The sequence below is a fragment of the Mustela lutreola genome, chromosome 11 (genome assembly GCF_030435805.1).
Source record: "Mustela lutreola isolate mMusLut2 chromosome 11, mMusLut2.pri, whole genome shotgun sequence".
Lineage (NCBI taxonomy): Eukaryota > Metazoa > Chordata > Mammalia > Carnivora > Mustelidae > Mustela > Mustela lutreola.
Window position 1 is genome coordinate 52,268,594 of NC_081300.1, and position 12,616 is coordinate 52,281,209.

General features: G+C 53.7%; 1 protein-coding gene across 1 annotated transcript in view; it reads left to right on the forward strand.

The window, feature by feature from the left end:
- Positions 1 to 11,320, forward strand: part of EMILIN2 (elastin microfibril interfacer 2) — a 55,470-nt gene extending 44,150 nt beyond the window's left edge. Inside the window, exons 5-8 of the mRNA XM_059140775.1 lie at positions 5,152 to 5,559; positions 6,803 to 6,835; positions 7,408 to 7,536; positions 10,397 to 11,320. Coding sequence (XP_058996758.1) covers positions 5,152 to 5,559; positions 6,803 to 6,835; positions 7,408 to 7,536; positions 10,397 to 10,734 — 908 coding nt within the window. The 3' untranslated portion in view covers positions 10,735 to 11,320. The remainder of the gene's footprint in view (positions 1 to 5,151; positions 5,560 to 6,802; positions 6,836 to 7,407; positions 7,537 to 10,396) is intronic.
- The last annotated feature ends 1,296 nt before the right edge of the window (positions 11,321 to 12,616 follow it).

The following is a 12,616-nucleotide window of genomic DNA, read 5'->3' on the forward strand; positions in this document are numbered from 1 at the left end:
GGGCACCGGTTTGGTCTGGTTGGCAGGGGGGGGGGCTGGGGTCTGGCCTGTTGAACGGACCAGGCGGATGAGGCGGGAGGGGTCGCTGGCCTTCCCGCAGCCCAGCGGGGCCCGAGCCGACACCGCAGACCAGCCCGTGCCGCTGCTCTGCGTCTGGAACAGATGCCCCCGTGGGCCCTCCTTCCTGCAGTTTCCCGCCACCTCACAGCTGGTCTCCCTCTGGGGTGTCCTGGCGGCACAGGGCACAGACACAACCCGGGCTCCTATCCCCACCCCCCCGCCCCGCCAGGGCGCAAAACGGCTGCAGGAGCCCCGTCCTTCGCACGTGGTCTCATGGAGGACTGCGGCTGGGCTTCCGCGGGTCTTAGCTTTAGTGAGGGTGGAACTGGCGTTTGATAGGACTCGGGAGGAGAAGGAGCGGCCTTTCGCGGCTGGGTACCAGGCCCGTCCACGGCGGGCTGCGGTGCTGCCCGTAGGCTGGGGTGGCCTGAGGCCACAAGGACAGATCAGGCCTGGAGCCTGGGGCGGCTCCAGGGGCCGAGGCAGCGCACGCGGGGTGCAGCCCGCCCCTCCTCCGACGCCTCGGCTCAGACGCCTGGGCAGCAACCCTGGGCTCTTCGCGACGGCTCAGTTCAAATGGTCACTCTCTGAATTAGAAACACATGTTGAGTTCAGAAAGACAAGCTGCGGCCAGGAGTGATCTTTCCAGAATGAGCAAAATGCTGTCCCAGTCTTTGTAATGCGTGTATCTGCGTTGGAAACGACATGTGATACGGTGATGCTGGGGAGCCGGCCTAAGCTGGGGGTAAGGGGGGCGGGGCTGGGGAATGACGGGACCCAGGGCAGCTTTGTCTTCACGGCCCTGACGGATATCTCTTGGAGCAGTCAGCCGCTTACAGCAAGCATGGGTGCCCTCCACAAGGAGATCAGTGGAGGGTGTCTGTTTATTCTTTTCCCTCTGGCTTCCACCCTGTGTGACAAGCCTGGGTGTTGAAGGAGTGATGGATGTAAAAGAATGGTCTGAGACCCCCAGAATGACGAAGACTTTTGGCCAAAATTCAAGTGCCTAATGCAATGGCTGGCGGGGAGTTAGGGTGTGGCCCCTAGTACCTGCCATCCTTCTAAGCTTCATTCATTCACCAAACACTTAAATGTCTCAATGTGATGCGGCCCTGTGCCAAACTGGAGGATAAAATCTCGGTAAAATGTGTCCTCAATGGCTCATCATCCAGCATGACAAGAATGATATTAAAAAAACTGAAAGAGCTCCCAGAGGCTCAAAGTGCTTCAAGGTTCAGAGGTGGGATTGTTCAAGCTCTGTTAGGCAGATCCCTGCTGGCTTCCTGGGAGAGGTGGTGTCTGAACCGGGTCTTCAGGGAAGGTGCTGGAAGAAGCTGTCTTAGGGAGTGGGAACACTAAAAGCAAAGATGCAAAGGCAGAGAAGCTCCGAGGAGGGTAAGGCACCAATGAGGACACTGAGGCTGCAGGAGGAGTTGGAGCAGGTGGGGGAACTCGGGATGTCGGGAGAGATTCGGCTGGATTTTATGAGCATTGGGAAACAACTGCAGATTTTCGAGCGATCCTATGTCCAGAAAGCTTTCAAAAAGGGCATTCTGAAAAAGGTGTGGAAGGAGGAGCCAAAGTATTTCAGGATTAGAATCAGCAGGACTTAGCAACAGAGCGTGTGTGTGTGTGTGTGTGTGTGTGTGTGAAAGTGCGTGTGAGTGAGAGAGAATATGACTGAGTGGCTGGACGCAGGGCCTGGGAGAATGCTGATGGCTTTCAGAGAAAGAGCGCTGGTTCGGAGAGTGTGGTAGGAACAGGTAAGAAAATAAAGACCGGTTCAGGGGGCTTGTACTTTGCTGACCACCATCCACTGAGGACTGAGGGAAAGTGTTTACTTTTAAATTTTGGATGGAGACACATACACGTGGACTACAGGACAGGAGCCCTAGGTGGGGGGTGGGGAAGGAAAGAGGCCTGAGGAGTGACGTGGATGGGGCAGCACCAGAAGGGAAAGGGGGGGCGGGGGGGCACGGGGTGAGGAGGAGGGAAGGGAGGACAGATGCACAGTGCAGGCTGGTGCGCTTGCATTGGAAGGCAAGGGTAGAAACAGGCCCTCGGAGAATGTCTTCTTCAGTTACGTTTCATAAAAATAAATAAACTCGTACTGAAAGGCTTATAAGGAAACCACCCCCTGTCCCCACCTGTCCCTGGAACTTCTAGCTCCAGAGGCAGCCACATGCAACTGATATTTACCTCTATATTTCTAAATTGACTATTAATTTTAAATATCTCTCTATATAGATATTATGTGTATCGTATTTAGACATTACATAGCAAGTATCAGCTGTCAGCATTAGTTTATGTATTAGGCTCACTCATAGCTCTCCTGCTTCCCCGCCCCCCCCAACTCCCACTAGAATTTACCACTAATCAGTGGTCGATATTTATGCTGTTATGAGCTAAATAGTTCAATATAGCTGAATATGATTATGTTGCATTTTGTTTTGCTCTTCTTTGAATTAGCAGCAGTCTTATACTATTATTTGCTAGATTTTATGTATCTACTTTGGATTCTTCTTACCCTAGGGTATCCTCTCAATATAATTTTCTATTCCATATAAAGTAGCAGATCATTTGTTGGTCCCATTTTTATTTTATTTTATTTTTTCAAATTCATGACCTCCCCTCTGGAGTTCTCTCTTTCCGATTCCATCTAGACGGCTTCTTCTCCAGACTTGCTAAAGGGCTTTCAGTTTGAAACTTGCTTTACTACCATCCTAGAAATTTCTTGAACCTCTCTTGTTTTGGGCTGTTTGCTCTTTTTCATGGTTTACTTGTTTCAGTGGAACATGTTTTCTAAGCTTTTTAAGAGGCCTGATAGTTTTTTTTTTAAATATTTCATGTCTGAAAATATTTTTTCTTGAATCATAATTGATGGATATTTTGGTTGGGTAGAGAATTCAAGATCAGCAATGATGCCCTCAAAATTTGAAGACATTGCTCTCTTGTCTTCTAGTTTCTGTTGTTGAGAAGCCTGATGATGCTCTTTGGATTTAAAATCACTTTAAAAAAATTTTTTCCCCTGAAAGCTTATAGGATCTTCCCTTTTCCTCAGTGTTCTGAAAATGCCTTGGTTTAGGTCTTTTATTTAATAATTGTGCTGGAATCAAATTGTGTGTGTGTGTGTGTGTGTGTGTGTGTGTGTGTGTGTATTTGATGCTTCTCACCTTACCACCTCATTTTCCGTCCTATGTCTGTTTTTCTGATTTTTTTCTTGGAAGATTTCTGGACTAATTTTCTTTCTTTCTTTCTTTTTTTTTTTTTTTTGGACTAATTTTCTTTTGGTGCCCTTCCTGTTGTCCATCATTTCATCTTCCTGTTCTACCTTCTGAAAGATTTCCTTGATTTTCTCTATGAAACTCTTTCATTGAATGTGCTTATTTTGGCAAGCATATATTTATTAGCAAAGGCTCTTCCTGATTGTGATTATGCCTTTTTATACCACTCCATACTTGCATTGCTGATGGTGGCTTTGGTGTTGTTTTTGGTTTTGTTATTTATTTATTTATTTATTTATTTGAGAGTTTTACATGTTTCTTTTCTTGCATGGTGTATTTCTTCAGAATTTCTTTTCATTAGTTGGATGACTTGTTTTAGTCTGTTTCTTTTTGGAGGCTCTCCTTGCATACCATGTGATCTTGACCATGGTTCATATTTGAAGGTGAGGCACTGGATAAGATTTCATGCTGGTGGGCTTCATTATGGGGTCAATTTGAAGATTCTCCCTTTCTCCAACCTAAGCTGTAAGTAAGTGTCCTGGGAGCTGAGAAGGAAAAGAGGGTTGGGAGCCTCCTGAATCAATGGGCAGCCTTTGTGTTTCCAAACTGTTCTCTCCTGTCCTCCATTGTCGCTGATGTCCCCATGTCTGCAGTCCCTCTCTCACAATTTCTATCTAACCCAACGCTTCTCAACGATGGTTTTGAAGAGAATTGAGGCCTTATGCTGTTCCATTGAATGATGTGAATTCTCTTCTCTTGCATCTAAGTGTTAGCTCTGTATTACCCTTCTGATGACTGAGAAAGTGGTGAAGCATTCTCCATAGGGTGTAATTCTGTCATGGAGCCCTGGTCAGTTCCTTTGGGGCTGGGCGTGTGTGAGCTTCATGGCTCTTTGGTGGAAGGGGAGCATGTGTTTGATCGCTGTAGTTACCTTAGTGAGTTTGGAAACAAGACAGTGGGTCAAAATGCAATCACTGATTTTGCCTGGACTTCATCGTATAGTTTTGGGACCTGGGCACTGCCAACACCATACCGACAGTAGAGGTGGGTGGGGTTTGGTTTTGAGGCCTGTATCTGCCAGTCCTGGTTATTTTTAGCTGCTTCATGGGCCCTCAGGAAACCTTCCTGGAAGCCTGCCTGGTTCCAGGAATGTATTCATAGGAGGAAGGGGAGGCAGCTTCCTGGTGTGTCACAGCGCCATCCCACGAGGGCAGGGAAATGTGAATCAGCGGGTTCCTCCCGTGGAAATTCCCTCAGTTGGCGATCTTAAGACTGTGGCAAGAGGCGTAGGGTGTTTCTGCTCCTTTGGGGCCTGTGCCTACTGCAGAGGAGCCTCCAGCTCCCTGATGCTTCCTGGGGTCATGGTGGCAGCTGCATTCTGCAGGGCCTCGACTTATGACCGAGGAAACATAAGGTGGTTGGGGGCAGTGGGTCCTGTTGAGTAATTCGTGACACACCTGTGGTATCATCATGTGGAGAAATCCCAAGTTTCAAGTTTCGGTGCTGGGGCTAAGAGTGGTGCTGCTTTGGGGAGTGCAGCCATTGTGTAGAAAGGTTGAAAATCCTCCCCCTACCCCTTGAGCCCTGGTCCCCGCTGGCCTCACCAGCTTCTGGGTGACTTGAGGGTAGCTTGACCTGGGGCCCATCTTCTGAAGCTGTGAGGCACGCTGTCCCCACGCTGGGGAGGCTGCTCTGGGCTTGCCAGGCCAGTGCCCACGATGCTGTTGCTGCTGTATGCACAGCCACCAGCCACATACCTGCCTAGGGTGCTGAGCCTGTAGGGTTAGCCTAGGGAGGAGCCTGGGCTGAGCAGTCATGTCTGAGGTTTTTAACCCTGCCTGTTTCTCTCCATTTTCCAAATGCTCAGCGGAGGAGCCCTCTGAAGCACCCCCATCCGGAGGAAAGACCCCGCAGGTGCCTGGAAAGCCCTCCCGCCCAGCTCTGGTGGAGGCCCCCACAGAGGCCTCTCATCCCGAGCCGACTCCTCTGCCAACACCAAGTGCTCCCCCGCTTTCTGAGGACCCCAGAAAATGGCCACACATGGGCCAGCAGCCCATCCTGCCCAAGAAACCCCCACAGCCATTGCCCCCGCCAGCATGGCCAGGCTGGACAGGGCTGCCCTTCTTGCCCGGCTCCACTGGGGTCATCATGGAGACTGGGGAGGCGGGGCCTCCGGGGAGGATGGGCATGTCGGGGAGGGGCCTGCCCCAAGGAGTGGACGGCCAGTCGGGGCAGCGGCCCATCCCTAGTACCGAAGGCTTCGCGGGAGCACCAGGTAAGTCCCCCGCAGCTGGCACATCTGAGCCTGGGGGTTGGGGAGGTTGGGTGTTGTGAGAATATATGGAGGGTCAGCCTGAGCCTTAGGGGGTCTGCTGCAGGGTCGTTCCTGGTGCAAGTTCCAAAAAGCTCTTTAGAGGTGCTGAGGGATGAGTTCATGCTGATTAAAACCCCAGAGGCCAGGCAGCCCCAAGGATAGTGCAGTAAACACCGCATCCCTCTTCTGGTAGGACACGTACCTGGGACTCCCATTGTGGCCTGGGAGCCTGCACAGCAGTGGAGAATGCCACCCCTCGGGGTGGGTGGGCCAGAAGGTTCAGGCTCATATCTCAGGGACGTGACCCCAGGCTTTGGGGCCTGGGGCAGCTTTGTCACCCCTGTAAGACTCAGTTCCTTCACAGGCAAAAAGCAGGGTAAATAGTAGGAGCCTAGAGGTTGGAGGAGAAAGCCTTGTTCATTGCGTGGCCAGGAAGGGCTATTTGTGAGCTGGGGAGGCGGGGGACGGTGTTGGGGCAAGGCAGGAGGGAGGAGAAAAAGGGAGCGAGCCTGTGTGGGACTCTTGCTGCGTGCCAGGGACTGAATCAGGGGCTGGCTCTGCAGTAGCTGTGCTCGCTGCACTGTGCTGTCCGTAGTCATTCCGTTCAACAGATGGGGGACCAGAGGCTCGGGGCCTGGACAGGGAAGCAGGGTGCTGCGTGAGACAGAGCAAACCCCAGCAGGCTGACCCCAGCAGGGAGGGTCTGGTGCCCCCGGGGCCCCTGAGGTGCCATGGCCTCCAGGCAGGAAGGGCCCGTGCTAGGAACACGAGAAGCCATGGGTGTTTTGTTCCTGCTCAGCCTCCCCAAGCTGCAGCCACCACAGCTCTCCGCCAGGCGCCTGTGCCTCTCTGGAGAGGACAGTTTTCCTCCTGTTCATGCCGTGCCTTACAGCTGGTTATAGTCTAGGACGCCGTTTGTCCCTCCGCACTTCTAGCCCCCCCCCCCCCCCACATGCATGCAGGAAAGACGGAGTCTAGCATCCTCTTCTCTCCCCCAGCCAGCTTGCCCTCAGGGCTCTTCTCTGCTCAGGGAAAAGTGGGCTAGTGAGGAAGCAGGCACAGTGGGGACACGACTGTGCCTCTGCTCCTGGGAAGGCAGCTTGGAGTGGGGGCCTAGGTCTAGGTCTATTTAAAGAAATGGCATGAAGAGCAGGGAGAAAAAGTGGGGCTACTATTTGACATTCGACCCTATTTTGTTTTCCAGGATACCCCAACTCCCCTCCGGCAGCCCCCCCAGGTACGTCTGCTGGGAGACCAGGGCCACCTCTGCCCCTCTCCTGCCTGTCCTACCTCCTCCCTCTGGGCTGATAATGTGGGTGGAAGTCGGGGTCCGCCAAAGGGGCGGGGACCACTCCTGACTGGACTGAGCCCTCAGAGAGGGGCAGAGTCAAGCCTGAGACCAGGACTTTCCATCAGACATCAACCCTGAGCTTGTGGAGTTGGCCAAGAGGCTCCCTGGCTGGGTCTGTGCCTGGTGTGGCCGTGCCCAGCTTCCCAGTGCCCCACTCCATGCCCGCCCTGAGCCCCCCGATGCCCAAACACGCCCAGTGTCACGCAGCGGCTCACACATGCCTGTGGCCTCACAGGCCCACCCCCTGCCTGTGCATGTCCCACTGCTCAGCAGGCCTGGCTACTGGCCTGACCAGGACTGGTCTGGCCCTTGCGTGTGAGCACTTGGTGTCCCACGGTGCTCTACCACCTTAAGGCAAGAGTACGGTGAGGCTGCCTGTCCAGCCTGGCACAGAGGCCTCAGTGATCCAGGCCCTGATCTCTGACCCCTGTACACGCTCCATGTCCTCTCGGCTCCAGGGGTTCCAGTGCCTTCTCTGGTGTCTTTCTCGGCGGGGCTCACCCAGAAGCCTTTCCCCAGCGACGGGGGCGTCGTCCTCTTTAACAAAGTGCTGGTTAACGATGGAGATGTGTACAACCCCGACACCGGTAAGCTTGGAGACTGTGTGCGACTGCATCTCCCGTCGATAGCGCCCCCTGTCTGGTCAGCTTCCCTGGGTCCTGGGTGCGGGGAGCGCCACACGGAGCAGCTGCGGGCACGTGAGGGACCAGCTGGCCCGGGGTGCTTTTCCCAGCTTTGTGTGATTTTACGAAGACATTTCCAGCTCACAGGCTGCGGGGCGGGCGGGCGGGCGGGTGGGTGTGCAGTAACGTTTTTTAGTCATGAGGTCAGCATACCAGCCCTTGGCCCATGCTAGGGGAATCATTGTTTGTGGAGGTCGTGGGGCTCTGCCTGCCAGTCACTGTGCCCCGGCGCCTTCCTGCTGTCCCTCCATGCCATTGGGAGGCCCTTTTCAGTATCTGTTGTTCTCATACCCTGAGACAGGACAGGTGGGAGACAAATCCCCGGCCCTGTCCCCTTCAGAAGCTGATTATGACCAGAGCCAAAAAAGGGGACAGCATTCCATCCAAAAGGGGCCAGACCATGTTTGTGGGGTCTCCTGACTCGGGAACAGAACCACTCCTGCTCTGGGTCAGGATTCTGCCTGTGGCACCTGAGTTGTCCCCAGCCCCTGAGGATAGTGAGGACTGAGGTCACCTCAGATTCCTATTGTGTAGGTTTCCTCCTTTCTGCCACACCTGAGCCTGGGTTTTTGTCCATCTTTGTCCCCGGGGACTGGAGTCAGACCTTTCCTGAAAGGCCAGCGTGTCAGGGCCCCACTTCTCTGCCGAGCCCATGGCAGCCTGGAGGGAGGTACCTGGGTGTCCCCGGGACAGGTCAGGGCAGAGACCCGAGGCAGGTGCTGAGGCCCAAGCAGCCAGGCGGCCTTTCCTGAGTAGGCCACAGACTCTGAGTAGCCGGTCTCTGAGCCCATCAAGCGCCAGCGTGCTGAGGGACCCCCACGGGTCTTCCCTGAGGAGCTGCATGATGGCAGGTGGGAGTTCAGGGAGGTTACGAGGAGGCAGATGAAACGGGGTTCCTTCATGGCAGAGTTTTTAGTCCTCCACCTCCTGTCTGCCCGCATGGCTACTAACAAATCCCACAGTGGTTCTTAAGTTTTACTGAGTATGAAAATTACCTGCAAAACTTGGAAAAATGGAACTCGGTGTCCTCCAGGCCAGTTGAAGTCAAGCTCAGGACTCTGCTGCTGCTTATTTTTTAAAAATATTTTTGAGAGTGAGCGAGCGAGCATGAGGAGAGGGGCAGAAGGAGAAGCAGACCCCCCACTGAGCCCGGGGAGCCCAATGCATGGCTCCATCCTAGGGCCCTGAGATCCTGACCTGAGCCATAGGCAGACAGGTAACCAGCTGAGCCACCCAGGGGCCCCAGGACTCAGTATTTCTGACCTGCTCTTGAGGTGCAGAAGTAGGCTGGGGTGTGAGACGTATCTTAGCTTCCAGAGACCTTTACTTTCCCTGCAAGTACAGCCTCCTCCTGGGGCCCTCCCTCCATGCTGCCTTGGTGGTGGGGACAGCTTGTCCACAGTGGCTTCATTTCTGGCACATTCCAGGATGTCCAGCCCAGAACTGTATCTTCTTGTTGAGCAGTTCCTCATTAAAAGAAGTTCTGGGGAATCCTGAATGTGGATTCAGTACAGGCAGTCTCCAAGCGAGGGAAGAGGCCATGGGCTCAGAGTGCTGGGACCAGGTCTGTTTTCAGGGTCCAGGTGCCCCTCAGGAAGACTGTGGAATGCCGGAGAACTCACCCTTACAAGCTGGGAAGACAGCAGGGTAGCCTGGCATGTGCTCTTTTTTCAGGGCAGGTAAAGACCCAGCCCCTGAGGTTCCCTCTCAGCTCCAGGGTGGCCCTCTGTTCTGTCACTCTTGGCCTGTGATCAGGGTCCATGTCCAGCCCCCTCCCCACAGCCCATGGGAAGTGGCTGCTCCTGCGTTGCGGATGGGCTCCGACTCTTCTGGGTTTGGGGCCAGTTGCCGCTTTGCAAATGGTACATCTACAAATCCATCTCTTCTTCCTCAGGCCGTCTCTGTATCTCTGAGCACTGCTTCCCCAGGCCCAGAACCTGGCTTATATCTGGCCATGAGTGGATGCCACTTGTATACTGGTCCAAGACAGGCAGCCTGGCTGGCTCTTCTGCATGAGGGCTGGCTGTGGTCTCTCCCACAAGCTTTGTGGGTTCTTTTTGGTCCCCTCTCCTCAGGAGGCAACTCAACCATTTTGTAGATTTGGGGCCCAGCACACAAGTTGTGAGGCTTATTCTCAGTGGCTCTTGGGGAGCTTTGCATCCTGGAGAAAACTCCCAAATGGCAACCAGAATCTGGGTGGCTGCTGCTGCTCCACTACACCTTGGGTGGCGGGTGGAGGTGGGAGCCGGCCCCAAGCTGGGCCTTGGCCTTGTGTCTCCACACCTGTGCTGCACACACAGCACCATGGAGGCTGGTGTATCTTGCTGCTGGGAACGTTAGAGGGTCTGAGCTCTCTCCCAGCAAGGCTGGGTAGTTGTCTCCATGCATGCTGCACGGCTGCAGGGGCAAGTTCTTCTGAGGCCTGCTCTGGCTGGAGGGGTTACAGTGATCGTACCACATGCTGGGGGGTTTGTAGAATTTGTTCTCTTCTGGGTGTTACAGCAGAAGATGGGGTCTCACCATGAGGACTGGGTTTGTTGTTAAGAGCAGTGCTAGCTAAGGGGGTCTGTTGCTTGGTGGGTGTAGGGCAGCTGCAAATAGAAAAGGGCTACCTTACCTCTATGGGCTGGGTGACCAACTCTCCCAGTTTTTCTCCTGAGACAGTCCTGGACAGATGGTTAGTCTCCCAAATCTGGGTTAACTGACAGCCTGTGCCAAAGGTGCTGTGACGGTGTCCCATGAGTATCTGCCTTCCTCCTCCCAGGCATCTTCACGGCTCCATATGATGGGCGCTACCTGATCACGGCCACCCTCACGCCGGAGAGGGATGCGTATGTGGAAGCTGTCCTGTCGGTCTCCAATGCCAGTGTGGCCCAGCTGCATACAGCCGGCTACAAGAGGGAGTTCCTGGAATACCACCGGCCCCAGGGGGCTCTGCACACTTGTGGGGGCCCTGGGGCGTTCCACCTCATCGTGCACTTGAAGGCAGGAGATGGTGTCAACATCGTGGTGACTGGGGGCCGGTTGGCTCACACGGACTTTGACGAAATGTACTCCACGTTTAGTGGGGTCTTCTTATATCCTTTCCTTTCTCACCTTTAGGGTGGCTGGGGAAAGATAGTCACTAAGAACTGGGAAGCCTTAATATATGCAGTTTCTGTTGTATGTATGGAGCACTGGTCTAGTTTCCTGCAAAAATCCCAACACCTTCCCCAAGATCCAGGCCCGACGGGGCTGCCGAGGCCACACACCCGAGCGTCCCCAGTGGGTGGCAAGGACACATGTGCCTGGCCGCGGCCTCCTGTTCTGCCCGGCTACCTGAGAAGCGGGGTCCCCCCTATCCCGCGGCCACCGGCCCTGGCACCGCGTCCGCAAGAGCTCTGCTCACGGGACTGATCTGGTGCCCCCTGCGGAGTGTGACCTGCTGCCAGGAGGGGAGAGCTGCTGGGCTACAGGGCAGAGGGGATATGGCTGGCAACAATGGGCTCGTGGCCACATTCTTTATTCCCAGAGCCTGCAGGAGAGAAGGTTAAACACTGAAATGCTGAAATCACGTGCTGTCACAGAGACTGGGGGTCGTGGTGCGGGCTGGCCCGGGAGACTGAGCAGCCTGGGGGGCTCCTTGAATGACCTGTACATGTGAAGTGCAAAGACAGGGAGTGTCAATAAAGATGTAAAACCACTGTAAGTTATTGAAGTCTGGTACCATATGGATTGAGAGGTGTTGCTAAAAAGCAAACAGCAGAAAGGTAATTGACTTTTTAAAAAATGGCTGTAGAAAGTAAGCTTGAAGAAATCAATCTCAAGTATCTAATTGTTACCCCTCACTATGCAAGCTACACGCTTTTTCTTTCCTTGTAAAAAAAAAACCCAAAAACAAAAACAGATGGGTTTGGAGGTCAAGGCCCCCCGTGAGGCCTGCAGCTAAAGAGGGGCTCCTCCAGGGGATGCTTAAAATTCACATCTAATCAGCAGCTGCCTGAGCTGAGGAGCTCGTTCGCTGCACAGCTCACAGCAGATGTGGCTTTAAGGATTCTCGGGTTCCCAGGCAACATAAAACCGATCACAGACTGAAAGCTGAGATCATCAGAGAAAAGCAGGAATCTTCCCATGGAGAGTACGTTCTGTTCCAGGGAAACCCAGGCATGTTGCTCCTTTATCAGCAGCCACAGAAACCTCTAGGACGTAAGACCCTTAGCTTCAGGTGGTCCCCGCTCAACAGGCTGGTAAAATCTGTTGGCCGATCAAGAGCCCAAGGGGAGAAAAGTCCCCTAGAGCCCCAGGGAAAGATGCGGATCAAAGAAACAAGTCTCCTGGGCCTGAGATCAAGCCACTGGATACTCTTATGCTATAAAAAAAATGCTGTGAGCTTCCAGGACTGCTTGCAAATGCGGTAACAGGGTGGCCACTGGACATGTCCGACAGGAGCCTTCTTCCTCATTCCCTTACTCCAGGTAGGGAGAAGTGACCAAGAACTGCCAGTTTGTGGTTTTAGAACTTTAAAATCTGGATCTCTCTGTCCAGGAGTTGAGGGTGGTGGTGGGGGGGGGAGCATTGTCTTTCCCCATTTCTATAGCTGGGGAATTGGCTAAAGGTGGCTGTCAGAGTCTGTCTGCCCTAGAAATGACTCATGCAAAAAACCCCAATGCAGTGGAGTATTTTCAGGAAAACCCAGTTGGCACATGGACCTACTTTCGCCCTCTTTCCCTCACACCCCCTGTAAAGACCTTAGCGCCAAAGGGGACAAATGTTCAACAGCTGGAAAAGCAGGGGCCAGACAGAAGGGAGCCAGTGACTGCTCTTTCTGCTCCATGGTTGGTTCTCTAGAGCACTGGGTGAAGCGTGGTCCTCCTCTCTCAATGCACCCTCACTCACTGAAAAACATGAATTTCAGCTCTGTGTATCCAAGATTGGCAAGGTAAACGAAGTCTAATCACAGCAGCTCCTGTGTTTACGTCAAGATAAAATAGAATGACAGCTACAT